Raw genomic sequence first — 27,701 nt, 5'->3', positions numbered from 1 at the left:
ACCCCCACAGCTCAAAGATGTGCAGGGTAAGTGGATTGGCCAATCTTTGAGGTCCACCAACAAAGCAGAAGAAAGAAAACAAACTGAGGGACAAAGCGAAAAAAAGGGCCGCTCCTGTTAGGGGCACTGCCCGAACATAACAAACATCAACAGAAACTTAAAAGTATCAAATAAGAGTGCAGTTAGTGGGGTCAATAAAACACCCCAACCCCTGAAGTGCCCACGGAAGGTCTCGATGGTGGCCGTGGATGCCGCATGCTCTCTTTCCAAGGACACCCGACCAAGAATGTAGCCGCGGAAGAGGGGCAGACAAGTCGGGGCAGACAAGTCTGGCCTGACGACCCCCTCGGTCACCCGCTGCCTGGATCTACAAATGGCGTGCTTTGCCAGGCCCAGGAGCAGGTTCACAAGGAGGTCCTCCGCCTTCCCCGCCCCTCTCCGCACCGGGTGGCCCTTAATTGGAAAAAAAATTGGGTATTATAAATTTATTTTTAAAAATGACAAGCCTCAACTTTTTGTGCCTTAACGTGCGGAATATTCGCAATAAAGTGGATATAATTAATCACGCAAATAGATATAAACGGGTATGATATAGACGTGATTACAGAGGCATGGCTTCAGGGTGACCAGGGATGGGAACTGAACGCCCAAGGTTATTCAATATCTAGGAAGGACAAAAATGAAAAGCTAGGGGATGAAATTAATGCAATAATGAGGAAACACATTAGCTCCAATGATATGGAATCTGTATGGATAGTGTTTAGAAACACTATGGACAGAAAATTTTAGTGGTGGTTGTACAAATACCCTCAAACTGTAGTGGTAATATTGGGAATGACACGAAACATAAAATCAGAGGTCGAGAAGGAACAATTATGGGTGATTTTCATCTGCATATAGATTGGGCAAATCAAGTTAGTGACAATACCGTAGAGGAGCAATTCCCGGACCAATACATTGAGTAACCAACTAGGAACATCCTAAAAGACGTGCTTGTTAAGTGAATTGGACATTCTGAATTCTCCGTGTACCTAAACAGGTGCCGGAGTGTGGCGACTAGGGGACTTTCACAATAACTTCATTGCAGTGTTAACGTAAGCCAACTTGTGACATTGATAAAGATTATTATTATTAGGAACACGCCATCCTAGACTGGTATTGTGCAATGAGAAAGTCCAGGGAAAGGACTGGATTACTTAAGGACAGTGGATGGAATCTATGTGATGAGCCAGAGGAAATGGGCGAGGTACTTTGTATCAATGTTCACCAAAGAAAAGGACTTTGTGGAAGATGATTCTTGGGTACGGTATGTGGACAGTCTGGGTCATGTTGACGTGGAAAAGGAGGTATTGGGTCGTTTAAAAGAGGCTCCTGGGCTGGATGGGATTGACCCCAGAATACTGAGGGAAGCAAGAGACGATTGCTGGGGCCTTGACTGCCATCTTTGTATCCTCATTGGCTACAGGTGAGATCCCAGAGGACTGGAGAATAGCTAATGTTGTACCGCAGTTTAAGAAAGGTAGCAAGGATCATCCTGGAAATTATAGGCCGGTGAGCCTCACAACGGTAGTAGGTAAATTATCGGAGAAAATTTTCAGGAACAGGGTTTGTACCCATTTGGAAACAAATGGACTCATTAGCGATAGACAGCATGGTTTTGTGAAGGGGAGGTCATGCTTCACGAACTTGATCGAGCTTTTTGAGGAGGTGACAAAGATGATTGATGAGGAGGGTGGTGGATGTTGTTTACATGGACTTCAGTAAAGCCTTTGACAAGGTGCCTCATGGCAGACTGGTACAAAAGGTTAAGTCACGGGGTCAGAGGGGAGGTAGTAAGATGGGTACAGTGCTGACTCGGTCACAGAAGGCAAAGGGTAGCAGCACAAGGGTGTTTTTCTGAATGGAAGGTTGTGACGTGTTCCACAGGGATCTGTGCTGGGGCCTCTGTTGATTGCAATATAAACGATTTGGAAGAAAATGTAGCTGGTCTGATTAATAAGTTTGCCGATGACACCAAGGTTGGTGGAGTGGCAGATAGTGTTGAGAATTGTCAGAGGATAGATCAGGGCATAGAAAGGTCGAAGACTTGGGACAGAGAAATGGCAAATGGAGTTTAATACAAACAAATATGAGGTAATGCATGTTGGTAGGTCTAAGAGAGGAAATGGCAAAACTCTTAGGAATATAGAAAGTCAAAGAGATCTGGGTGTGCAGATCCACAGATCTTTGAAAGTCGCAACACAAGTGGACAATGTAGTCAAGAAGGCATACAGAATGCTTGCCTTCATTGGACGGGGCATTGAATATAAAAACTGGCAAGTCATACTGCAGTTGTATAGAACCTTGGTATGGCTGCACTTGGAATATTGCATCTGGTCGCCACTACCAGGGCATGTGGAGGTTTTGGAGAGGGTGCAGAGGAGGTTTACCAGGATGTTGCCTCGTCTGGAGGATGTTAGCTATGTAGAGAGGCTGAATAGACTCAGACTGTTTTCATTAGAACGGAGGTTGATAGAGGTCTACAAGATTATGAGGGGCATGGATAGAGTGGATGGGCAGGCACTCTTTCCAAGGGTGGACGAGAAGTCACCAGGAGGCATAGGTTTAAGGTCCGTGGGGCAATGATTAGAGGAGATGTGCAAGGCAAGTTTTTTTCCCCCCCCACAGAGGGCGGTGAAGTGGCCCTAGAAATAGTGGATGCATTGGTGGTCATCTTCCAAGATTCTGTAGACTTTGGAACAGTTCCTACAGATTGGAGGGTAGTGAATGTAACCCCATTATTTAAAACCGGTGGTAACAAGTAAACAAGTAATTATAGACCAGTCAGCCTGATGTCAATAGTTGGCAAAATTCAAGAGTCCATTATAAAAGATTTATAGCTGAGCACTTGGAAAACAGTGACAGAATCAGACACTCAGCACAGATTTACAAAAGGGAATCTACTGGAATCGTTCAAGGATGTTACTAGCAGAGTTGATGAGGGGAAAATCAGTGGATGTGGTTTATTTGGACTTTCAGAAGGCTTTCAACAAGTCCCACAAAAGAGATTAACATGTAAAATTAAAGCACATGGGATTGCGATTGGGAATAGTGTGTTGGGATGAACAGAAAACCGGTTGGCAGGCAGGAAATAAATAGTAGGAATGAACAAGTGTTTTTCTAAATGGCAGTGGGTACCGCAGGGATTGGTGCGGAGACTCCAGCTATTTACAATATATATTAATGATTTAGATGAGGGAACAAAATGTACTATCTCCAAATTTGAAGATGACACAAAGATAGTTAGGAGGCTGAGCTGTGAGAAATATGCAGAGATGCGACTGTATGATTTGGACAAGTTGAATGGGCAAATACAGTATAATGTAGATAAATGTGAGATTATCCACTTTGGTTGAAAAACAGAAAGCAGATTATCTGAATGGTTATAAATTGAGATGGGAACGTGCAACAAGACTTGGGTGTCCTCATCCACCAGTCACTTGAAGGTAAGCAGGTGGTAAAGGCGGCAAATAGTATGTTGGCCTTCGTGCAAGAGGATTAAACTACAGGGGCAGGGATGTTTGGATGCAATTTTACAGGGCCTTGGTGAGGCCACACATGGAATATTGTGTGCAGTTTTGATATCCTTATCTGAGGAATGGTGTTCTTGCTACAAAGAGTTTACAGCGAAGGTTTACCACACTGACTCCTGGAATGGCAGGACTAACTTATGAAGGGAGATTGAGTTGGTTAGGTTATATTTGCTGGATTTCCTAAGAATATGGGGGGGGATCTCATAGAAATCTGTAAAATTCTAACAGGACTAGACAGGGTAGATGCAGGATGTTCACTGAAGGTGGGAGAGTCCATAACCAGGGGTCACAATCTGGGGATATGGGGTAGACCATTTTGAACTGAGATGAGGAGAAATTTCTTCACCCATAGAGTGGCGATCGTGTGGAATTCGCTACCACAGAAATTAGTTGAGGCCGAACCATTGTATGTTTCTAAGAAGTTAGATATAGCTCTTGAGGCAAAGGGATCAAAGGGTAGTGTTGGTGGTTGGGTGGGGGAGAATAGAGAGCCAGGGCAGGCTATTAAGTTGGATGATCATAATGAATGGCGCAGCAGGCTCCAATGGCTGAATTGTCTGGTCCCTGCTCTATTTTCTATGACTCGATAAATGTGAGGAGTAACATTCAGCTGCACAGCCACTTTTGATCAGGCTACTGCTGGGAAAAGTTCGCTCCATCTTCAACTTCCTAACTAGCATTGGCAGAAGACTACAGTACGGCTCTGAAAGGGAATGGGGTGCGGCACAGGGAATAGACAGGTGTTCTGTGGTCTACTTTTAATGTTAACCATTTTCTTGTCAATCAAGAATGACTACTATTGATTTATAGTAATTACACAAGCAAAAATATAAACTATTCCACTTTTTAATGATAAATAGCATTTGAAAAGGCTGTAAAATCCATAAGGTTTATAAACTCGAGGTCTTAAATCAGGAATTGTGAACCTGTAAACATTATAAGATACCATTTACAAGGCAGCATGGAATTTGCTAAAAAGAAAACAAGCTTAACTTTTGAGAAAATGCAAGTTATGTTTCAATGCCATCGAAGTGGAGTATCCATGAAAGATAGGTCCTTTGCTGTCATTTTGAACGTGCTGATAACCTCATTTTTGCTCAGAATGGATGAAGAATATTTTCTGTCACCACCTTCCCTCAAGCAACCATGAACACAAAGGCATTACATCAGTAAAAACCTTTGATATATTTGGTATTTTTACAAAGTACTGAATTCATGTATTCAGACTATCGGCCAAGTGTCAATGAAACAGCAATAAGATGAAAGCTATGGCACAAGCACTGATACCCAGAGTCTAAATCATAAGCTTCAGAGACATTTACTTGAGCTTTGAATAGATTAGCTGATACAAGTAAAACTAGCCACTTGAGAACCAAATGAAGACACTCCAAAACGTATTGATCCGCAAGGAAAATCTCTGCAGTGGTCAGAAAGCTATAGAAGTAAGATTCAACCATACAAGAGTATTAACAACCCATCTTTTTATGGTGGAACAGTGACAAATAAATTAGAGTTGCACTGTTTAAACAATAACTGAAACATTGTGAATAACTTGCAATTTTGTTGTGATTTTCAGAAGGGGAGCCAGTAAGCCTTTGCTTCTAGTGCTTACCACAGTTTGAAATAAACACTTTCTTTGATTTATTACTTGAGAAAATGAGTGGCGTTTCAGAATTATTTCCAAATTCAGAACATGTGATTGACCACTGGTGAAAATCAACTAATTTATTTTGCAAATATATTGCTGTTAATCTGTATAATGTATTTGTTATGATGCACCATTTTTACAATAAATGACTTCCTTGTTGGGGATGCGGGGGAGGAGAGCAAGTGGGAATGTAAAGCTAGATGCTTCATTATACATTCTCAAAATTTGGGTCATCTGTTAGACATAATGGCAAACAGAAGACATATAAACCAGAGGACTCAATCCATACCACTGTTAACAGCTATCTATTACTTGGGAACAAGAGGAGAAATAGCTGCTAACCAAAGGAGATAAAGGGAGTAAAATCAAGAAAATATAAGATTTCATGTCACGGATTAATCATTCAAGCATACAGTATTCAGTTTCCGCTAATTTAATGACATATGTCCTAATAACAACTTTAATGATCCTTACTATGTTTTGTTTGGTACGTTTGTGTTTTTGATAGTGTTTTAATCAAAGGAGTTGAGGTGAAACATTTGTTTTGTGGGCTCTTCAGACTTTTGAACACTTAGAAATAAAACACACACAAAAAGGACAGTATGAGGACCAATTGTTCAATTATTTATCATACATAAGACTGCATGACTATAATACAAAGGGCTTGTCTTTTGTCATTTAACATATTACAATATACACAGCAAGTCTTGACTAGGTCTTACAATCTCTGGACACAGGTACTTAACCTTTTTCCATGCTGTTTATGGTTTACAATGCACAGTCAGAAGTCCTGTAACCAAACTGTGTAGTCAAGCAAACAAAACTGGACTGTAAATTGAGGCGAAACAGGAGAGAAAAGGAGAGACGCGAGCAAGAGCACATGCTGAGATGAGAATGCCTAGAGCAAGGCAGTGCCAAGACACGAATGAAACATACGCAGACACAAGACAAGAGGCACACACACAAGGAAAAAAAGTGTGCACATTAAGTGACTGGTTGTAATACAGATGTTAACTGATAAGATTCAGAAACGAATCTGACTAGTTTTTCATTTAGAAACAGATCTCACATAATAGCTATTTGTATTTGGCATTTATTAGATTAATAGCTGATGATACTGCATTAAGCACTCCTCCTAACTTAGGTACAGAGTGCGTCAGTATTGATCATTGCTATTTAATATCCAGGATCCTAACTTAGATCCAGCATTGCACCCATGACAGTACACTGCACTTCTCTGGCCTTGATGTTCAAAATCGGTAGGATTTTGATCTCTGGGGCTTGTGCCGATGAAGATCCAAGCATCTTAACAGGCCAGCAGCAAGTATTAGTCATCAACTCCCTCAAAAAATTAAATAGCAGCCCTGTTGAGGGCAGAATTCAATGTCCCATCACTCTGGACTCCACTTCCCAACATTCAAGGACAGATCTACAACCACAGCAGTGAGTGAATAAGAGCTGTGCTACATCACTTAGATCCTTACTACATGCTGCAGTTTTATAATATTTGGAGTAAAATGCTGTACCATTAAAGTTGATTTGAGTGAAATCATACCATATATAATTGTCCAGAAAAACATCTACAGTCAACGATCAACTGACATTGAAGTCAAAGCCACTGACTGGACTCTTCTGAACGACGATCACTGGGCACAGGCCAGGTATTAGTGCTTGGCGATTGGTGAAAATGGATTCAAATTTCATAGCCTACCAACACTAGCGCAGACTGAAAGTGGACTATTTTTTACCCACCTGGTACTGATTCAGTTGAATCAGATAGTATGGCCATTGATCCATTTATTAATTACAGAGATCAATTTCAGATTACAGACCAACAGGAGAATTATCAGCTTATAAGGACCAGTTGCAGAGACCAATAATCAATCTATTAATAAATTCTGATGGCAGGTCTTATAATCACTGTTTATATACATTAAAACAAACCCCAAATTAGGCTAGCCTTGTTAATAACATTGTGTCTTCAAGTTTTATTAAGAGGTTGCATTTATCACACAGTTGCAGTTACACTGCAATTTCTGTCCACAGATTTATGTGCCCTTTTAAATTAAAAAAATGGCTTATTTTGGCTCAGGTGAGTTTGTACCATCTACACGTTTTTACAGATGAGTCTTTTATTTAGCATGCGCAATACACAGAATGGTCCATTAAAATATATGGGTATTAGCACAAAACTAGATTGATCGTTCTACACCAACTGCATTGTGAATGGTTGGTCCTTCCCACCTATGTACGTGAACTAGACCTCACCTAATTAGCTGGTCTGTATCGATGGATACTTGAGGTCCCGAGACCTGCCAAACAAACATCTAATAACTGGACTTGCATAAAATCAGAAACTATTCCTCAGGTTTTAAAAGAATCCCTTTTGGGGTGAAAAAGACAGTAAAATGAGATTACAACATATTTAGGTTGTGAAAGTACTGCATAAAGCTATCAGTTCCAGTTTTGTTAAGCAATAGGTATAGCCATAATTATAATTAACATTTAAAAAGAAAAAAATGATCTAAATATACCTTGTCAAAAGTGCAGAACTGCTACATTATTGGTTACAGACATCTATGTGCTATAAAAACAGCTTTGGTACAATAAATTATCAAAAAAGGAAAATAAATTCTTGTAAAATTCACAGCATAATCGTGAGGCGAGAGCAGTCACATAAAATTCTGCATTTTAAAAATGTTCACAATGAACAGGAGTTGTCTTTGCGCAGAAGTAGTTGTCGTGCTGAAGGGAAAGCAACTTTAGGGTGGGGTGGGGGAGGGAGAGAAATGAGTCCAAGAAAGGACAGTTATAGTTATTCCAGCAAACTGAGATTGCTACTTCTGTGACCTATAACAGAGGAAGTAACTTTTATGACACACATGACCTCTTCAATCCCTGCAACTGGTGGGGGGTGGGGAGGGGAAGAAGGACAAAGAGAGAAAAGGTGGGACAGGGTCAGTTTTATTCTCCAACAAAGGCCTCATTAATTACCCATGCTTGCTTTTTCAAAAATTAAGGACTATCTGAAAGTTCAAAGACCTCTGCACAATGGCATGTTAAATGATAAGCCTCTTTTAAAACGATTTTTCAGTCAATGTCCAAAATCGAAAGGCCAAGGATATCTGACTGCCGCTCAGAAAAATGTAAGCAGTAGGTCAAAAATGACCAGATGATTGCCACTCACTGCATCTCAATGACCGGACCAAAATTAACATTCAATCGCTACTCTGAGCCTTCGAATGATTCAACCGATGAGGGCCAACAAAAAAAAACTCCAAAGTTCCTGTTTGATTAGAACAAGGTTGTTTTACTAACCACCACTCACTCAGCATGCCAGATGTGCTTTTGAAATTTCAATTTACAGTGTCCTCTCAGTTCATAGACTGCTCTGATGGCAGCAAGCTCCACTTCATCAAGCTCTCCTGTTCTGCAGCACATCACAGGACCGTGTTAGGATGTTCCGGTACTTGGGGACTTTTTTTTTTAAAGAAAGCTGACACAAAATAGGTCAGAAAAGACTGAAGAGTGTTGATCATTCATAAAAACAATCTGCAGTTCCATTTCTCTTTTTTTCCAGGTGGCTTTAAAACTAATGCTGCTACTACTTCACCCATGCCGAGGTATGCTAACACAAGTGGCAGGATGCTGTGAAAGAGAATTGTAGCGTAAGGTGAGGCTACACTTCAGAGTGACCCATAACATGAAGTGTAAGGTGGTTTCTGAGCATGAATCCAGTCTTAAGCACTTTCACTCCACAGTCCATTAGCAAATTCCTTTTCAATTTAAAAATATAATTAGCTCTGCGCTCTTGACCTGTCCATCCTGTTTCCTTTGTTCCAAAGCAGCACTGTTTTCAATGCACTTTTTTTGTTAAAACCCCACCTTGAAGACACACAAACAAAAACAAACCCCGTCTCAACGTAGTCATGAGCTTGCGACGGGACTCTGCTGAACGCAAACACCTACCATCGGAGACTCCTCTCTATCCATTCCTTGCCGCGTTGACAAATGCCCTTCTGTCATGTAATGGGGAGGACCTGCTGTTGCTGAGAATTGGTACACTTGCGGGCCGGACACTCCCGTCTCTTGGCGGGGATTGGTGTACGTACCCAAATTAATGTCCACAGTGCCATTCTGAGTAAAGTCCAAAGTATTGGCAACAACAGGCCGGTTGTGATAAGCTTGAGAGCCAGAAACAGATGAAGAAGAGGTGGATGAAGAGGAGTTTGAGGAAGACAAGGACGTCATGGAGTGGTGGCTATGTCCCACTTCCATCGAGTCCTGGGCAGCAGAGCCATTTGTTGGGGAGTTATAAGCTCGTGGCCTGTTCCGGGTGCTCATGGCTTGTCCATGGTGATGGTGGTGATGATGGTGGAGGTGGTGATGGGAGCTGTTAGAGTGGTGGTGGTGCAATGCACTCTGCTGTTGGGGAACAATGTGGAACGTTGTCTCTTGAACTGGATGAGTTTCAACTGAGATCTGTGTCGTGGCATCACCAGGTGTCCATCCCAATGCCACAGGATACTGCTGTCGAACCTATTTTGAAAATGTATGGTTAAAAAGTGAATTATTTCACATTATATCAAAACTAATAAGCTAACTTTGAAACAAAATATCAATTTTACTTTAAAATCATAGTTCAGAAATATCAGAGGAACTAATAGTAGGTACACCTCGAGCATAAACAAGTTTTAAATAAATTAGCATTTCATTCTGAAAGTAATGCTACTATTAATACCCATGTGATAGTAGTATAATACATACCTGTAAAACCATAAACCACAATATAGATTTGACTAGATCAGATTTTTAAAAACAAAGTATTTACCAGCCACAAAAATACAAACAACACGGACAGGTTGCTGTTAATAGCAAAATTGAATAGTGTTTCATGTAGTGATGGATCACAGAATGGCTTAAGAGAACTTTGGGACAAGAATATATAGTTGTTAAACAAAAATCATGCATGAATGGGCAAAATGTCTTTGAAACATAAGGGCAAAATAAAAATCTTAGAATTAATTCCTTTACACACTAGAAATGATTAAATGAGATTACAGACCATTTGCCCCGAAGTGTTTCCATCCCTGAACATGTCACCACACTCCGCCCACCTCACTTAAAGTCTGCTTGCTTCTACAAATACTTCTTTGGCTTAGGAATAGTGGCTGCAAACTTTTTCATGGCCACTTTTGCTAATGACAATGTGCCAGAAGGCATGTTTACTATGGATGATGCAGATGTTAATTTTATTTCTCATTGAAATACAGTATGTTGCTAGTCTGGAAAATTCCCATCCAACAACAAAGGACTGATGAATCCAATCACATATGTGGCTGACAGAATTAAGTGTCAGGCTTTGTTGAACTCAAACCTGCAACCACAGAGATGTGAAGGGAGCACTGGAGGCTTTTCTTTTCAAACACAGAGCTCACCTGTGGGCTGTGTGTCTCGCAGTCCATGGCCTGGACAGCTCCGCTGTAATGCCCACCACTATGTCGATGCTGATGCGTTGGGTCTGACCTTGCCCTTCCACTATTACTTGTCCCAGAAGAGCCACCTGTTAAATATGAGCATTAGTATGTGTTTCATTAAAATTGAACACAAAAACAAAGTATTACTTGTGTGGTGTGTGGGAGGGGGTTGAAGAGCAAGATTGGTGAAGAGGGTGGGGAAGAAGAGGATGGGGAGAAGGCAGGAAATAAAAGGGGAAATCATGTCAGTGTTTTGGAATAACGTCAAATCAACTGAAATTGTGTATATCCTTGAAACGTACAGCAACATTAGGCAAAACACTGCAAACTCTCCATTAAAAATTGTTAATATTATTAGCTTTAGATTTGTATCAAAAAGTGTCTAGTACTAGACAAAATACTCTACAGTAAGCAAAGCATTTACTGTTTTAGCATGTCACGTGTTCACAGATTAAACACAGGACAATGCACGATTTGCAATGAGTTACAAAGCAGTAACACAGAAAGAGACAGACTTCATGTCATTAATCAAACAAATGATGCTTAGTTTGTTTATTCTCATCTCTATACCAAAATAGGTCACTGGTTTGGAATAAATTCAAAAAAGTGCATGTGCACATTTAATATACAAAACAAGTTTAAAGGAAGATGCAAGTCCATGCGGAAGTTAAACTATTCCAATATGCTTTCATTTTATATGGGAAACTTATGGCCCAGTATCCTAGAAGAGATGGAGACCAAGTCTATAAGATCTCTGGTGATCAGAAAATTGATGCTTACAGAACAAAAATTAGAATTAAAAACTTATCTGTATGCATTTGAATCATACAAAGGAGCATCAAAGGAAGCAGCACCCAGCCTTTCCAGGTTTGCATTCTCCGAGAGTTTATTTTTGCCTCCTTCCATCTGGGTATGGTACGATTCAGTAACAAGGATATAATAAAGTAGTAATACTGGAATTCATGGAACCCTACAGTGAAGGAGAACATTTGGCCCATCAAGTCTGCAACGACCCTCCAAGAGCATTCTACAAAGGCCCACCCCTCAGCCCTGCCCCTGTGCATTGATCATGGCCAATCCACCTAATCTGAATATCTTTGGACTGTGGAGGGGAAACTGGAGCACCCGGAGGAAACCCATAACATGGGGAGAATGTGCAAATTCCACACAGTCACCAAGTCATCAGATCCGGGTCCCTGGCGCTGTGAGGCTAACCGTTGTATCACTCCAACTTCCAACTTTATACTGCTAATAAAAATATTTTAGCTTGGACTTCTTGGAATATTCCCATTCGAGGAAGAGGCTTTGTCACATCATTTTTAAACAAACACAAACAACGTCCAAACAGCACGAGTAAAGTATATAACTGAGCAAACTTTTCTTTCAGACCCAAAATGTATATTTTTACTCTTGGGAAATATAATATGTTCTGCTGAAATTCATATCATGACAGAGCCTGTATGCATCTGAAAAAATTCTCTTTTATATTAAAGAAAAAGGTTATTCGGAAATTTGAGAATTCTGCTAATCAGATTCTGCTAATCGACAATTCACCCTCGTTTTTTGAATTGTGACATTGTGTTTACCATGACCTGCATGTGTGGAAATAGAAACTTCATATATGTACTGTAACAATTTACCAATTTGGTTAGAATTAGATTTAATCTTGAATTTCTCAGCTGTGCAGTTGAGTGCATTTGTGCTCATCATCTTTTATAAAATGTTAAATACCCATTTCTTGAGTTGGAAAAATAGTTCACATTCATTTTGGAAACAGGGTACAATTTCCTCTTTCCTTATTAGGATTATCAGGTCAAAACACAAAGGAGGTTTGCGCAAACTGTCTCCATCTGACAAACCAACAATTTCACTCAAACAATGGTTTGGAATTGCACCCAAGACTTAATCTCAAAAAGGATTACACACTGTTTAAAGATAATATTTTTAAAAGCATCAATTGTCATATAGGTGCTCTTCTGAACTGAGCAATCTACACTTTGTATCTGACTGCTTCCACATTCAATAATGCACCTCCAAAAGTGAGACAAAATATCCATTCTCCAGTGTTAGTAGTCCTCACCTTAAACATTCATCCATGAATGATCATTCTCTCAAGCAAGTTAGATTGCCTGCAATGGAAACACTGAAGTATTTTACAACCTATAATATTTTTTGTAGATGTGTACCTGAGCTCGAAGATGTGCTAGAAGAGGTGCCTGTAGACTGTGACTGTTCCATGGCAGGACTTGTAGATACACTATTACTTGTGTTTGTCCCTTCATCTGCTGTCTTTTTGAAAAAGCTGTGTTGCAGTGCATAATAGGGTGCTATCCGTGTCTTAGGATCATAGTCCAGCATCCTCAAAATCAGATCCTTAAACTTCAGATAATCCGCTACAGTGTGGCCTGATTCTCCAGCTCGGCGTCCACCAGGACCACCGGTTTCTACTCCGAGGATATTATGAAGTTTCCGGCTTCCGGGTGGCTTATATTCCTACAATAAAAGGTATAAATTGAGATAAATACTTCTTCGCTAATTAAACATTGGATTCAGACAGATACTTTATACACACACCTGTATAAATCAATGCAAGCTGAATTCTGGAGGGCTTCTGCAAGTCATCAGCAACTCAATCAGGATTAAACTTCATTATGGACCATGCAACAAACTTGATGCTCCAAATTTGGAAGGATGGATTTATAATTGTAACTGTGCATGTGACAAGTTTCAGATTTGTGGCATGTTGTTTGCAGGAAGGCAACAAACATTAAATTATTGCCAATAGAGGAAATAGGGTTTCAGGGAAAAAAAAGGTTAAAATCCAAAAAGCTTAGAATCTGCTTGGCACACTGACCTCTTGCACTTAACAGGTGACTATGCAGCAGTGCTGGCAGAAACCTAAAAGCAGATCACAAACTAAGATTGCAGCCATTTGGTGTACAGACAATTGACCCAATTTATAAATCGGAATAACTTCAAAAATCCTATCAATTAAAGAACAGTAATAAATTTCCACCTTCTCAAGGAGAATTGGCAATGGGCAATAAATGCTGGCCTAGCCAATGACCATATTCATCAGTAATGTTCACTTTCCACCTATCCATACATAAATAAAAGCATCATGAAAACAAACTCAGGGGTTAAAACAACTTGAAGCGGAATCTCTAAATGGAAGGGAAATATAGATTTATACAGCTCAACGAGAATAACAAATGGCAAAGTCAATTTTGGACCAACTGAACTCCACTAAAACATCGGTCTTTACACTGTTGATTTTTAAACAAATTATTTGTTCACAGGATGTGGGAGTGGCTGGTTAGGCCAGCATTTATTTTTCATCCCTATTTGCCCTCGAGAAGGTGGTGGTGTGATGCCTCCTTGAACCAGAGAGGGAGGTAGGAGAGAGAGAGAGAGAGAGAGAGAGCAAGTGAGAGAGAGAGTGTGTTCTAGGATTCTGAAACAATGACAGTGAATGAACAAAAAGATAGTTCCAGGTCAGGATGGTGTGAGGTTTGGAAGTCAACTTAAAGATGGCTCCCAGGTGGTCAGTTATGGCTTTGGAAGGTGTTCTTGAAGAAGCAGAGGGCAGCAGAGCAGAGCTACTGATCAGCTGTTCTGGGGAAATTTGCATACGTGCAGTGCGGTCAGCCTAAGTTGAAGGTGAATCTGCGAAGGGGACCCGAGGAGTTTGAGTGAAGGCAATCATCCAGCAGAGGGCAGCAGAGCAGAGCTACTGATCAGCTGTTCTGGGGAAATTTGCATACGTGCAGTGCGGTCAGCCTAAGTTGAAGGTGAATCTGCGAAGGGGACCCGAGGAGTTTGAGTGAAGGCAATCATCCAGCAGAGGGCAGCAGAGCAGAGCTACTGATCAGCTGTTCTGGGGAAATTTGCATACGTGCAGTGCGGTCAGCCTAAGTTGAAGGTGGTTTGTGGAGAGGCTGTTGGCAAGTGACAGTTAAACCCGAAACACTTCGTGAGTGTTTCCCACCCTACCTCCTCCTCAATCCAACCCCCCCACCCCACGGTGGTTGGGAAGCGGGAGCAGGGGCCTGTCGTGAAGGTGAGTGAGTGCCTTTAAATTTGCTTACCTTTGAGCGGGAGCAGGGTTTGAGGTAATATCAGGTAAGCTCTTCCTTTCTTTTTCTTTTTCTTGTTTTTTTTTTTAAATCTAGAGGTGATGTCAGGGAAGGCAGTACAATGCTCCTCCTGCAGAATGTTTGAGGTGAGGGACGCTGTCAGTGTCCCTGCTGATTTCATCTGTGGGAAGTGCACCCAACTCCAGCTCCTCAAAAACCGTGTTAGGGACCTGGAGCTTGAGCTGGATGAACTTCGGATCATTCGGGAGGCAGAGGGGGTCATAGACAGGAGCTTCAGGGAAATAGTTACACCAAAGACTGGAGATAGATGGGTAACTGTAAGAGGGACTGGGAAGAAGCAGTCAGTGCAGGGACCCCCTGCGGTCGTTCCCCTGAGTAACAAGTATACCGTTTTGGATACTTGTGGGGGGGACGACTTACCAGGGGTAAGCCATGGGGTACGGGCCTCTGGCACGGAGTCTGTCCCTGTTGCTCAGAAGGGAAGGGGGGAAAGGAGTAGAACATTAGTAATTGGGGACTCAATAGTCAGGGGCACAGATAGGAGATTTTGTGGGAGCGAGAGAGACTCACGTTTGGTATGTTGCCTCCCAGGTGCAAGGGTACGTGATGTCTCGGATCGTGTTTTCCGGGTCCTTAAGGGGGAGGGGGAGCAGCCCCAAGTCGTAGTCCACATTGGCACTAACGACATAGGTAGGAAAGGGGACAAGGATGTCAGGCAGGCCTTTAGGGAGCTAGGATGGAAGCTCAGAGCGAGAACAAACAGAGTTGTTATCTCTGGGTTGTTGCCCGTGCCACGTGATAGTGAGATGAGGAATAGGGAGAGAGAGCAATTAAACATGTGGCTACAGGGATGGTGCAGGCGGGAGGGATTCAGATTTCTGGATTACTGGGGCTCTTTCTGGGGAAGGTGGGACCTCTATAGACAGGATGGTCTACATCTGAACCTGAGGGGCACCAATATCCTGGGGGGGAGATTTGTTAGTGCTCTTTGGGGGGGGTTTAAACTAATTCAGCAGGGGCATGGGAACCTGGATTGTAGTTTTAGGGTACGGGAGATTGAGAGTATAGAGGTCAGGAGCACAGATTTGACTTCGCAGGAGGGTGCCAGTGTTCAGGTAGGTGGTTTGAAGTGTGTCTACTTCAATGCCAGGAGTATACGAAATAAGGTAGGGGAACTGGCAGCATGGGTTGGTACCTGGGACTTCGATGTTGTGGCCATTTCAGAGACATGGATAGAGCAGGGACAGGAATGGTTGTTGCAGGTTCCGGGGTTTAGGTGTTTTAGTAAGCTCAGAGAAGGGGGCAAAAGAGGGGGAGGTGTGGCGCTGCTAGTCAAGGACAGTATTACGGTGGCGGAAAGGATGCTAGATGGGGACTCTTCTTCTGAGGTAGTATGGGTTGAGGTTAGAAACAGGAAAGGAGAGGTCACCCTGTTGGGAGTTTTCTATAGGCCACCTAATAGTTCTAGGGATGTAGAGGAAAGGATGGCGAAGATGATTCTGGAAAAGAGCGAAAGTAACAGGGTAGTTGTTATGGGAGACTTTAACTTTCCAAATATTGACTGGAAAAGATATAGTTCGAGTACATTAGATGGGTCATTCTTTGTACAATGTGTGCAGGAGGGTTTCCTGACACAATATGTTGACAGGCCAACAAGAGGCGAGGCCACATTGGATTTGGTTTTGGGTAATGAACCAGGCCAGGTGTTAGATCTGGAGGTAGGTGAGCACTTTGGAAACAGTGACCACAATTCGGTGACCTTTACGTTAGTGATGGAAAGGGATAAGTATACCCCGCAGGGCAAGAGTTATAGCTGGGGGAAGGGCAATTATGATGCCATTAGACATGACTTAGGATGTGTTGGTTGGAGAAGTAGGCTGCAAGGGTTGGGCACACTGGATATGTGGAGCTTGTTCAAGGAACAGCTATTGCATGTTCTTGATAAGTACGTACCAGTCAGGCAGGGAGGAAGGGGTCGAGCGAGGGAACCGTGGTTTACCAAAGAAGTGGAATCTCTTGTTAAGAGGAAGAAGGAGGCCTATGTGAAGATGAGGCGTGAAGTTTCAGTTGGGGCGCTTGATATTTACAAGGAAGCGAGGAAGGATCTAAAGAGAGAGCTGAGACGAGCAAGGAGGGGACATGAGGAGTCTTTGGCAGGTAGGATCAAGGAAAACCCAAAAGCTTTCTATAGGTATGTCAGGAATAAAAGAATGACTAGGGTAAGAGTAGGGCCAGTCAAGGACAGTGGTGGGAAGTTGTGTGTGGAGGCTGAGGAGATAAGCGAGATACTAAATGAATACTTTTCGTCAGTATTCACTCAAGAAAAAGATAATATTGTGGAGGAGAATGCTGAGACCCAGGCTATTAGAATAGATGGCATTGAGGTGCGTAGGGAAGAAGTGTTGGCAATTCTGGACAAGGTGAAAATAGATAAGTCCCCGGGGCCGGATGGGATTTATCCTAGGATTCTCTGGGAAGCCAGGGAAGAGATTGCTGAGCCTTTGGCTTTGATTTTTAGGTCATCATTGGCTACAGGAATAGTGCCAGAGGACTGGAGGATAGCAAATGTGGTCCCTTTGTTCAAGAAGGGGAGTAGAGATAACCCCGGTAACTATAGGCCGGTGAGCCTAACGTCTGTGGTGGGTAAAGTCTTGGAGAGGATTATAAAAGATACGATTTATAATCATCTAGATAGGAATAATATGATTAGGGACAGTCAGCATGGTTTTGTGAAGGGTAGGTCATGCCTCACAAACCTTATCGAGTTCTTTGAGAAGGTGACTGAACAGGTAGACGAGGGTAGAGCAGTTGATGTGGTGTATATGGATTTCAGTAAAGCGTTTGATAAGGTTCCCCACGGTCGTCTATTGCAGAAAATACGGAGGCTGGGGATTGAGGGTGATTTAGAGATGTGGATCAGAAATTGGCTAGTTGAAAGAAGACAGAGAGTGGTAGTTGATGGGAAATGTTCAGAATGGAGTTCAGTTACGAGTGGCGTACCACAAGGATCTGTTCTGGGGCCGTTGCTGTTTGTCATTTTTATAAATGACCTAGAGGAGGGCGCAGAAGGATGGGTGAGTAAATTTGCAGACGACACTAAAGTCGGTGGAGTTGTAGACAGTGCGGAAGGATGTTGCAGGTTACAGAGGGACATAGATAAGCTGCAGAGCTGGGCTGAGAGGTGGCAAATGGAGTTTAATGTGGAGAAGTGTGAGGTGATTCACTTTGGAAAGAATAACAGAAATGCGGAATATTTGGCTAATGGTAAAATTCTTGGTAGTGTGGATGAGCAGAGGGATCTCGGTGTCCATGTACATAGATCCCTGAAAGTTGCCACCCAGGTTGATAGGGTTGTGAAGAAGGCCTATGGTGTGTTGGCCTTTATTGGTAGAGGGATTGAGTTCCGGAGCCATGAGGTCATGTTGCAGTTGTACAAAACTCTAGTACGGCCGCATTTGGAGTATTGCGTACAGTTCTGGTCGCCTCATTATAGGAAGGACGTGGAAGCTTTGGAACGGGTGCAGAGGAGATTTACCAGGATGTTGCCTGGTATGGAGGGAAAATCTTATGAGGAAAGGCTGATGGACTTGAGGTTGTTTTCGTTAGAGAGAAGAAGGTTAAGAGGTGACTGAATAGAGGCATACAAAATGATCAGAGGGTTAGATAGGGTGGACAGCGAGAGCCTTCTCCCGCGGATGGAGGTGGCTAGCACGAGGGGACATAGCCTTAAATTGAGGGGTAATAGATATAGGACAGAGGTCAGAGGTGGGTTTTTTACGCAAAGAGTGGTGAGGCCGTGGAATGCCCTACCTGCAACAGTCGTGAACATGCCAACATTGAGGGCATTTAAAAATTTATTGGATAAGCATATGGATGATAAGGGCATAGTGTAGGTTAGATGGCCTTTAGATTTTTTTCCATGTCGGTGCAACATCGAGGGCCGAAGGGCCTGTACTGCGCTGTATCGTTCTATGTTCTAAGCATTGGTGAGTTTTTGCAGTGTACCTTGCAGATGGTATACACTGCTGCCACTGTGCTTTGGTTGTGAAGGGAGTAAATGTTGAAAGTAAGTAGTGGGTGCCAATCAAGCAGGCTGTTTTTGTCCGGATGGTGTGGCATCTGAGTATTGTTGGAGCTGAACTCTGGCAAGTGGGGAGTATCCCATCACACTCCTGACTTGTAGATGGCGGAAAGACTTTGGGGAATCAGGTGTGAGTTACTCTCTGCAGAATTTCCTGTTTTTGATGTGGCTGGTCCAGTTCAGTTTTTGGTCTATGGTAACTCCCAGGATGTCGGCTGTGGGGGGATTCAGCAATGGTAATGTCATTGAATGCCAAGTGGAGATGGTCATTGCCTGGCACTTGTGTGGTACGGATGTTATGTCTGTGTTGTTCAGGTCTTGCTGCATATGGACACGGTAGTGCTGCCTTGAAAATATCAGCTAAGCCATAACTACAATGAGAGTTATTCAGCATTAGACTGCATAAGTAAACACAGTACGTGTTCCTAGCTGCAGTCAATCAGGCAGAATTTCCACTAGACTACCCAGTCAATCAGGTGAAATCTTACATCAAGGGATAACCAGATTGTTTCCAACCAGCAATAGTCATTGCTTTATACTTCCCCCTTTCTCTTAGAAAATCCACTACATATTGGAACAAACATTTCTTCCAGTAATGTTCTCTTTGAAGAATTTACAAATCACATCATCAACATTTATGAAAAGTGTAAAATGCAGCTGAACTAGAATTAGTGTGAAGATCTCACTGCAACCATAGCTACATTCAGGTGTCAGTTTTACATACAAGATCACTGGCATTAAGTTGGCCTGCTGCTGATTACAATGAAATTCTTGAGAACTGCCTCATTTAGATATTTTCAGCAGGTTACTTGTAATATTCCTGCCAGCATCCAAGAGCTCATCATAGGATGGTGGACAGCAGAAAATTGCCATTGTCGCTGTACTTCAGTAGCCCCAAAGAAGAACATTTTCAAACTAGAGTTTCAGCTTTTAATTGCATGCCGTCAGCTGCTCATGCATTCCCTTTCGACACCAATCTCATCATTTACATTTTGTGCATGCATTCCATTCTCTACTATACCAATATTATGAACATACACATTGCTAATGCAATGTAGGCAAAAATCATGACAATCACTCCACCATTGCCATCCAGTTTTATACTTGGGTGGACAACTTACATGGGCGGTTATAAAATCGGCAGGCACCAGTGGTACAAGTCCCCATCATACTGCTATCTCTACAGCAGTGCAAACGTGACAAAAATAAGACATACCAATAGATCTCTAAACTTTCTCCAAAAACGTGCATTTTAATCTACTGCCAGAAAAATACCTCATCTTTCGTATATAGTTCAACATCTAAGTTTTTTAAAAATTTGTGCTTGCGGCTGAAGCTAGGGGTTTGTTAATAAGCGTCAAGTATTATATAAAATTTCTTTGTTGCTAATCTTGGATCTGCAAATTGGCAAACTTGCTGCAAAACAAGAATATTCATTTTGCTGTAATATATTTAGAAACCATAAGTAATGAAATTAAACACAAATATTCACATAACTGGCACTATAAATTTTTGGACTGTGGTTAAACCAGTTCTGGAAACATCATTACTGGTGATCAACAATTCTGATAACTGTACCCTCCTAGCAAAAGGATGCAGATATCATAGAGCAACATTTTAAAACTCCAGTAACTATTGCATATGACAATAAATATTTCAAATAAATTCAAGTCCTTACTGTGTTTCCAATTTTTTTAATGTTACTCTTGATATTCACCCTCTTGCCATCTTTGGTCTTCTTCACTGTCCATGAGGCATCAGGCAACTTTTCAAAGAATTTCCTTGCTTTGGGAGCCTGATCTAAAATGTGAGATGGGGGGATTCCCAGAACTTCTACAATTTTATTCATCTGGTCCACCTAAAGAACAATTTAGAGAATAGGGATGGTAAAATCAAGAAACATACATCAGGTCATACATGGACAAGCTACAGAGATCTTCTTGTAACCAACTCATGGATTTTCTTCAACCTGTCTTCACTTGACCAGAAAAGATAAAATTATGATCCTCAGTGGAAAGTGCATAATGTTCTGTGAATACGCCAAAGCTAATGTTTACAAATATTCAGCTGAAGTGAAGTTACAGAGTTACTGATCAGCATTAACTTTTATCCAGTCAACATTTTACAAAAGCAAATTAAATACAAATTTATAATGAGCCCAAAAGTGAGCATATATATTTACAAACTTTTAACCAGTTACCGAGCTTTCTCACAAAAAAATAATTGAGAATAAATGTGTGAGCAAATATTTCAATGTGTGGAGGGGTTATGTGATGTGAAAAAACAAAAATGAACAGAAAAAGGTCTATTTTGCACATTGACAAAAATAATCAGGCACACCTGCAATTTCAGCCCAATCCAAAATCCAATTCTCTAGCATTTTAACAATTATAATTAACAATTTTAAATAATTTTAAAAGTCCCATTACAAAGTACGGGCAATTTCTTGACAGTTCACAATATTTTCATTTGTGTTTGATAAATAGATTGATTTTTTTTTGCCCTTCTAATTACAATTACTATAGAACTGATAATGAAAAGTAGGTTTCCAAAACACATCGAGACTGACAGTGATTACCTAGTACAGTATTTCAGCATTCCAAGTCAAGGGTTTTGGCTTTCAAGTACCTATGAAATACCCAAGATGAAAAGTACTCTTAAGTAGATCTTTTAGCAATTATGATGGAAACAGATGATTTCAAAAGGAAACTGGATGGGCACTTGAGGGAAATAAAATTGCAAAGCTTAAAAGGATAGAGCAGAGGAATGGAACTGACTGGACTGTTCTACTAAAAGCCTGCGTGAACTTGATGAGCCAATATCCTATTATGCCGTTATGTCTTCATGGGTCTTATCACTTCTGCTCATCATATCTAAGGATTCATGTAGATTTAAGATAGACTGTAAAGTCTAAACTTTCAAGTAAAATCCATAGTATTTTACAGATTATATCAATTCAAAAGCAAACAGTGATATTGGATCTTCTGAAATTTCACACCACAGAACACACCCAGTATTTGCCTTTTCAACAGAAATATCTGTTCCAGTTAACACATTTCAAATTTTTTATAAAATATTCACCTACCTCATTAGCTCCACTGAAGAGTGGCTCTCCAGTGTGCATCTCCACCAGAATACAACCTAGTGACCACATGTCAATAGCTAGGTCATAGGGCATTCCCAGCAGCACCTCTGGTGAACGGTAAAAACGACTCTGAATATACTGGTATATCTATAATATAAAAGTACCAGTTAATACCAGAGCTACTGAAAGTCATTACAATTCATTATTTGTTACCTGGCAAAACTGTATACTGAGCCTTGTTCAAAACTGAGCATCATTTAAAATCAAGTTATCTCTTTCCATTGATCATAAGATTAGTTCTTCACATCTACTCAACAAGTAAATGTGAGCAAAATTGGTAGACAAATAAAATAATTTTGCAAAAGTTAAAAACAGGATGGAAAATTGATAATTTAGTGTTAATATTTATCAGTGATTTGTGACACTTCCACATTCAGAACTGAACCTAAAGCAAAATAAGTTTTATTTTATGCAATAAACTTCATATTTAGGTTCTTAGAAGGTTCTTAGAAGCATTTAGACTGACAATGTGCGGGGGAGGGGGTTGATTTTCTTCTGGTCTCACCGCTGTCAATAATGTGATTCCCCATGAGAACAGCCCACACATTCCAAGTGACTAACCTTGTCGGGGTCTCTTACTCCCCCTCCTCCTGGAATCAGCCATCACCACCGTGATGCAATACTCCTCCACAAATTCCTGGGCCCTAAGCCTAGCTAAGATGGCTTCCAGCCCCACCTCAAGGGTGAGACAAACAAATTCCCCTGTTAGCTCTCCCTTCCCCCGCCCATTGCCCTCTCCCTCCCCCTCCAGGCTTGCAGACACCCAGACACCACAACCACCACCATCCCCCCCCCCACCAAACAAACAAAACAAAACACATTATTTACCACTCAACCTGGCCCGAGTTGCAGCCTCTCCCACCATCCCCCCCTCCACTCCATTGCCGTTAGCTAGCCATTCCTTCTCCTTCCCGCTCTAACTGCACCTGTTATAATCACAAACATCTCTTATGACTCGAACCATGACTTTCTGTCTCTTCGAATTCTACATGATCTTTGATCACATTCAACAATTGACCACTTCAACCTCTTTTAATGTTGATCCTGTATAGCCTATACCCAGAGCACTACTCACTCTCTCCTGGTTCCATTTACAACCGAGTCAAAGCAGGTGTTATTTTTAGACCAATAGATTCTCTTCTGATAATGCTGTCAATCACTGGTCCATCCCTGGCCCCCATCCTTTTGACTGTACCAAATGCTTTTCCTATGGCAATGTTACCTGGAGTTTTCTACATTTATGAGGGCCACATCTAATTCTATTTTTCCTCCCTCCCACACTTCTCACTGCTATCACGACCTTAATCAGCCAGAATTTCCTCCAGCTTAAAGACAGAAAATGGGAAACCGTGTTCTTTGGTCCAGAGATGCTGAGGTACTGACATGAGCCATCAACTACCCCAGCTGCCATCTGTAACAGTTAGGATGCACAGTACTATGACAACCTGAAGAAAGTTTAGCTTCCTCCCCAGCACTTATACAATTATCAAAATAATTTTCACGGCCACAACATTCATTCTCCTCTGTCCCATCTCTCCCGCTTTATCATTAAAACCAGTCTCATCAAGGCTCAGCTTCAATGTCCTTCTACTTCCACAAGCTTTATAATTTTCACCTCCACAATAATTACCATATCCACAATAGTTACCATATTCACCCGTTCCAAGTTAATTAATAGACTCCCTTTCAACAATACACCTTCCTTTTTCAAACTGCTCTTGGCTTTTGCTTCTTTCTTTCTTGATCATTCACCTTGCCTTTATATACTTGCACAGTAAGAAGTCTTACAACACCAGGTTAAAGTCCAACAGGTTTGTTTCAAACACGAGCTTTCGGAGCACGGCTCCTTCTTCAGGTGAATGGAAAGGCTTGTTCCAGAAATGTTTATATAGACACAGTCAGAGATGCCCCGGAATGCGAGCACCTGCAGGCAATCAAATCATCAAAGATGCAGAGAGAGAGGTAACTCCAGGTTAAAGAGGTGTGAATTGTCCCAAGCCAGTTCAGTCGGTAGGCCTCTGCAAGTCCAGGCTTGTTGGTGGGGGCCGAATGTAATGCGACATGAATCCCAGATCCCGGTTGAGTCCGCATTCATGCGTGCATTGCATCTTTGATGATTTGATTGCCTGCAGGTGCTCGCATTCCGGGGCATCTCTGACTGTGTCTATATAAACATTTCTGGAACAAGCCTTTCCATTCACCTGAAGAAGGAGCCGTGCTCCGAAAGCTCGTGTTTGAAACAAACCTGTTGGACTTTAACCTGGTGTTGTAAGACTTCTTACTGTGCTCACCCCAGTCCAACGCCGGCATCTCCACATCATTTATATACTTGTGCACTCTTCAATCTTCTATCAGACTTCTCTCACTTTCTCGTCTCCATAAATAGCTGTTAGCATGTTCTTGCCCTCTGTCACTTCCAAAAACTTCTTCAAAACTCTGCACTTTGATCATAGCCTTGGTTTCTAATAAGGTTCTATCCCTATGTTGGTGACAGCTCTGTCCTTTTCCTGCTATTCCTAAGGGGCTTGCGACTTCATGCATGATGCGCACCCTACAAGTTTTTGATTTTGAAGATTGTAAAAACAACACTTATTTTCGTATCTAATATTTCAAATAAAATGAAATCATGTCTTTAGATCAGATCTTGGACACAAACTATGTAAAAGCACAAATAGGAGTTGGCAACTCTTACAGATATGCAATTATTTTTTAAAAAGCAAATTCATCCCTGCTGTATTTTCCAAGCTTTTTTTGAAATAAGAGCAGTATCATCTGAAGACCAAATGTTGATTAGGTCCAAACAAATCAGTTTCCTCAGGGTACTATGTTTTTTTTAATATTTACCTTTCAAATTCCAACAATGTTCTTTTCTATAAAACGCAAGTTTCCTAAAATTCAAAGTCTGTACAAAACTCAATAGTAATAATACATACCCTCTGTCCAAGTTGGCAGGAACTGCCGAAGTCAACTATTTTGATAGCACTCCTTTTGGGATTACACAGCAATATATTTTCAGGTTTCAGGTCACAATGGATAATGCTGAGCTCTGGTGTAGCAAGGAAGAGCAGAGCAGTGCACATCTGCTGCGCAAATTTCCGTGTAAGGTTCAAGGAAACGCCACGAAAGTTGGTATTGCGGAGCAAATCATATAGGTTGTAGGACAGCATTTCAAAGACAAGGCAGAGATGGTTTCGAAACATAAAGTGTCGTTTCAGATGAACTGCAGAGGGAATAAAGCGTACATTTATGCATATTGTTCATGCAACCATTCAACAAAATAACATATTAGCCAAGTATTGACCATCAGTAGCTATTACATGCATGGCTCATACACTTGTGCATTTAGGAGAATTTTAACAAGATAGAACGGTATGTGGCACAAGTGGTTAGCACTGCTGCCTCTCAACGCCATGGACCCAGGTTTGGTTCCGACCTCAGATTACTTTGTCGAGTCTGCATGTTCTCCCCGCGTCTGCATGGGTTTCCTCTGGTTTCCTCCCACAGTCCAAAGACCTGCAGGTTAGGTGGATTGGCCATGCTAAATTACCCATAGATGGGATTTCGGGGATAAGGTGGGGGGATTGTGCCGAGGTAGCATGCTCTTTCAGAGGGCTGGTGCAAACTCGATGGGCCAAATGGTCTCTTTCTGCACTGTATGGATTCTATGATTTTCTTTATTGAAATTAACAAATAAACAATTTATCCTAATGAAAGGTCATTGATCTGAATTATGAACTGTACCCGTCTCAACAAATGCTGACCATTTCCAATTCGTTATCACATAAACTCTCCCATGTTTAGATTGAAGACAGTTCCCCACTCAGACTAATGCAGTGGTTACTGTGTAGATCAAATGTACTTTCTATATGACAAATGTTCAAAGTTTTATTTTCCCTTTTGCCCCTATATTCAGAAATAATCCGGACAATGTTAATTATAAAGTTCTACGCAACAATAAAGTTAGAAAAAGCAGTCATAAAATATTTCCTAGGAGCATGCATGTCAACCCAGGCAGCTTTGAAAAATCCCAAATGCAGTGTGGATTGAAATTTATTTTACATATCACTAAAACTAAAAAGAAACATGTTACTAAAGTAGCCAGGTTCAAAGCACTAGTCAGAACAATTGTATGTGCAAGTTCAATGAAACCCAGCATCTGTCAGCCTTCAAAAGTACACTATGCAGAGATCAGGTTTGAAAAGCTACTTCAAAAATTGATATCAATGACCCACAGGGAAAAGGCTTCTCCGCACATTCAGATCAAAAATGTGCTCTTTGTAATATACTGCATTACATTGTACTTTACTTTCATATCAGCGTGGAGATGTGATTTGTCTTCAGCAAAGACTGCCCAGCATGCCTTTTTTCAACATGATGTCACAGTCTAATGAGACACGGTCACCAATTAAATTTGATCGAAAACTTAACTTATTTCTGAAAAGTTTGAGAAGCTGTTTTCCTGATAATATGTCAAGACAGTATGGCCACAGGTGGTATCATGACCGGTACAGGCTTGGAGGGTCTAAGGGCTTGTTCCTGGGCTGAATTGTTCTTTGTGTCACACATCAAAAAGGTATCTCAGTATAAATTCAATTTCAGTCCTACACAGTGGCACAAGTCCACCATTTAAAAAAATGTTCTCACACTGAAGTAAATAATATTGTAATAAAATTAATTAAATACATTGTTGCTATAAACTCAAAACAAAACATTCTCCTTCGCCCGATTATTCCTTTAACCCTCATTTTTTTTCTTAGCTGATCTCAATTACTTTAACTTCACTTTTATCTTATTGAATAGAACATACAGTGCAGAAGAAGGCCATTCGGCCCATCGAGTCTGCATGGACCCACTTCCACCCCATAACCCAATAACCCCTTCTAACCTTTTTGGTCACAAAGGGCAATTTATCATGGCCAATTCACCTAACCTGCACGTCTTTGGACTGTGGGAGGAAACCCGAGCACCCGGAGGAAACCCATGAGACACGGGGAGAGCGTGCAGACTCCCCACAGACAGTGACCCAGCGGGGGAATCTAGCCATTTGTGCTAGCCAGTCGAACTAAATCTACCAAATTCTGCCAAAATGTGCACATTCGGTTATTTATCTGGCTGCTAGGTGGAAGCAACTTCCAAAAACTTGTTTCTGACTGGCTGCTGTCTTTGAAGCTGTTTCCAGTCAGCCACATCTGAAAAGTGAAAAAATGATCACAATGTAAAGAATGGCTGCAAAAGCAACTCAGAGGATTGCCGTAGGGTCCTTCCTGTTTATTCCCTTATTTCCCCTTTCTTTTATTTTACCGTTATCATTTTTAATCCATGGGTGATGACGGGACACATATCTTTAAGTCAAGCAGCAGAGAGAATAAGGAACTCAGTTGCAGCAGAGAAAACTGCTAACCTCTGCTAGTTTGAACAGGATCTTCAGACTTTTCAGCGCCAGAGAGAAAGATGGGGTGAGACTCTGTTTGATTGATTGGCTGTTAGCCAATTTATTGGCCAAAAGGCTGTACTCTGCCCAGTAACAGGTGGTGATTAGATCCTATCCCAGTGAGGGATTCTCAGAGACCCCAGGGGGCAGTTGAGTCCTAGACACACAAAAACAAGGACCTGCTTTTCTCTCCCTCTTCAGAAAGGATATGAGTGTTGTATTCCTGAAGATACAGAGAACCTGAATGAAT

General features: G+C 41.4%; 1 protein-coding gene across 4 annotated transcripts in view; it reads right to left on the bottom strand.

The window, feature by feature from the left end:
* Positions 1 to 5,823: 5,823 nt before the first annotated feature.
* The window catches only part of dyrk1aa (dual-specificity tyrosine-(Y)-phosphorylation regulated kinase 1A, a), a 142,807-nt gene continuing 120,929 nt past the window's right edge, over positions 5,824 to 27,701 (bottom strand). The window contains exons 7-12 of one of the 4 annotated variants that reach the window (XM_038801491.1): positions 24,954 to 25,240; positions 21,961 to 22,107; positions 20,554 to 20,733; positions 12,884 to 13,190; positions 10,659 to 10,783; positions 5,824 to 9,759 (exon numbers count right to left, since the gene is read on the bottom strand). In XM_038801491.1, coding sequence (XP_038657419.1) covers positions 9,148 to 9,759; positions 10,659 to 10,783; positions 12,884 to 13,190; positions 20,554 to 20,733; positions 21,961 to 22,107; positions 24,954 to 25,240 — 1,658 coding nt within the window. In that variant the 3' untranslated portion in view covers positions 5,824 to 9,147. The remainder of the gene's footprint in view (positions 9,760 to 10,658; positions 10,784 to 12,883; positions 13,191 to 20,553; positions 20,734 to 21,960; positions 22,108 to 24,953; positions 25,241 to 27,701) is intronic. The other 3 variants (XM_038801492.1, XM_038801493.1, XM_038801494.1) reach the window with 3 other exon arrangements.

Source organism: Scyliorhinus canicula, chromosome 7 (genome assembly GCF_902713615.1).
Source record: "Scyliorhinus canicula chromosome 7, sScyCan1.1, whole genome shotgun sequence".
NCBI lineage: Eukaryota > Metazoa > Chordata > Chondrichthyes > Carcharhiniformes > Scyliorhinidae > Scyliorhinus > Scyliorhinus canicula.
This window is presented reverse-complemented; position numbering and strand designations above follow the sequence as displayed.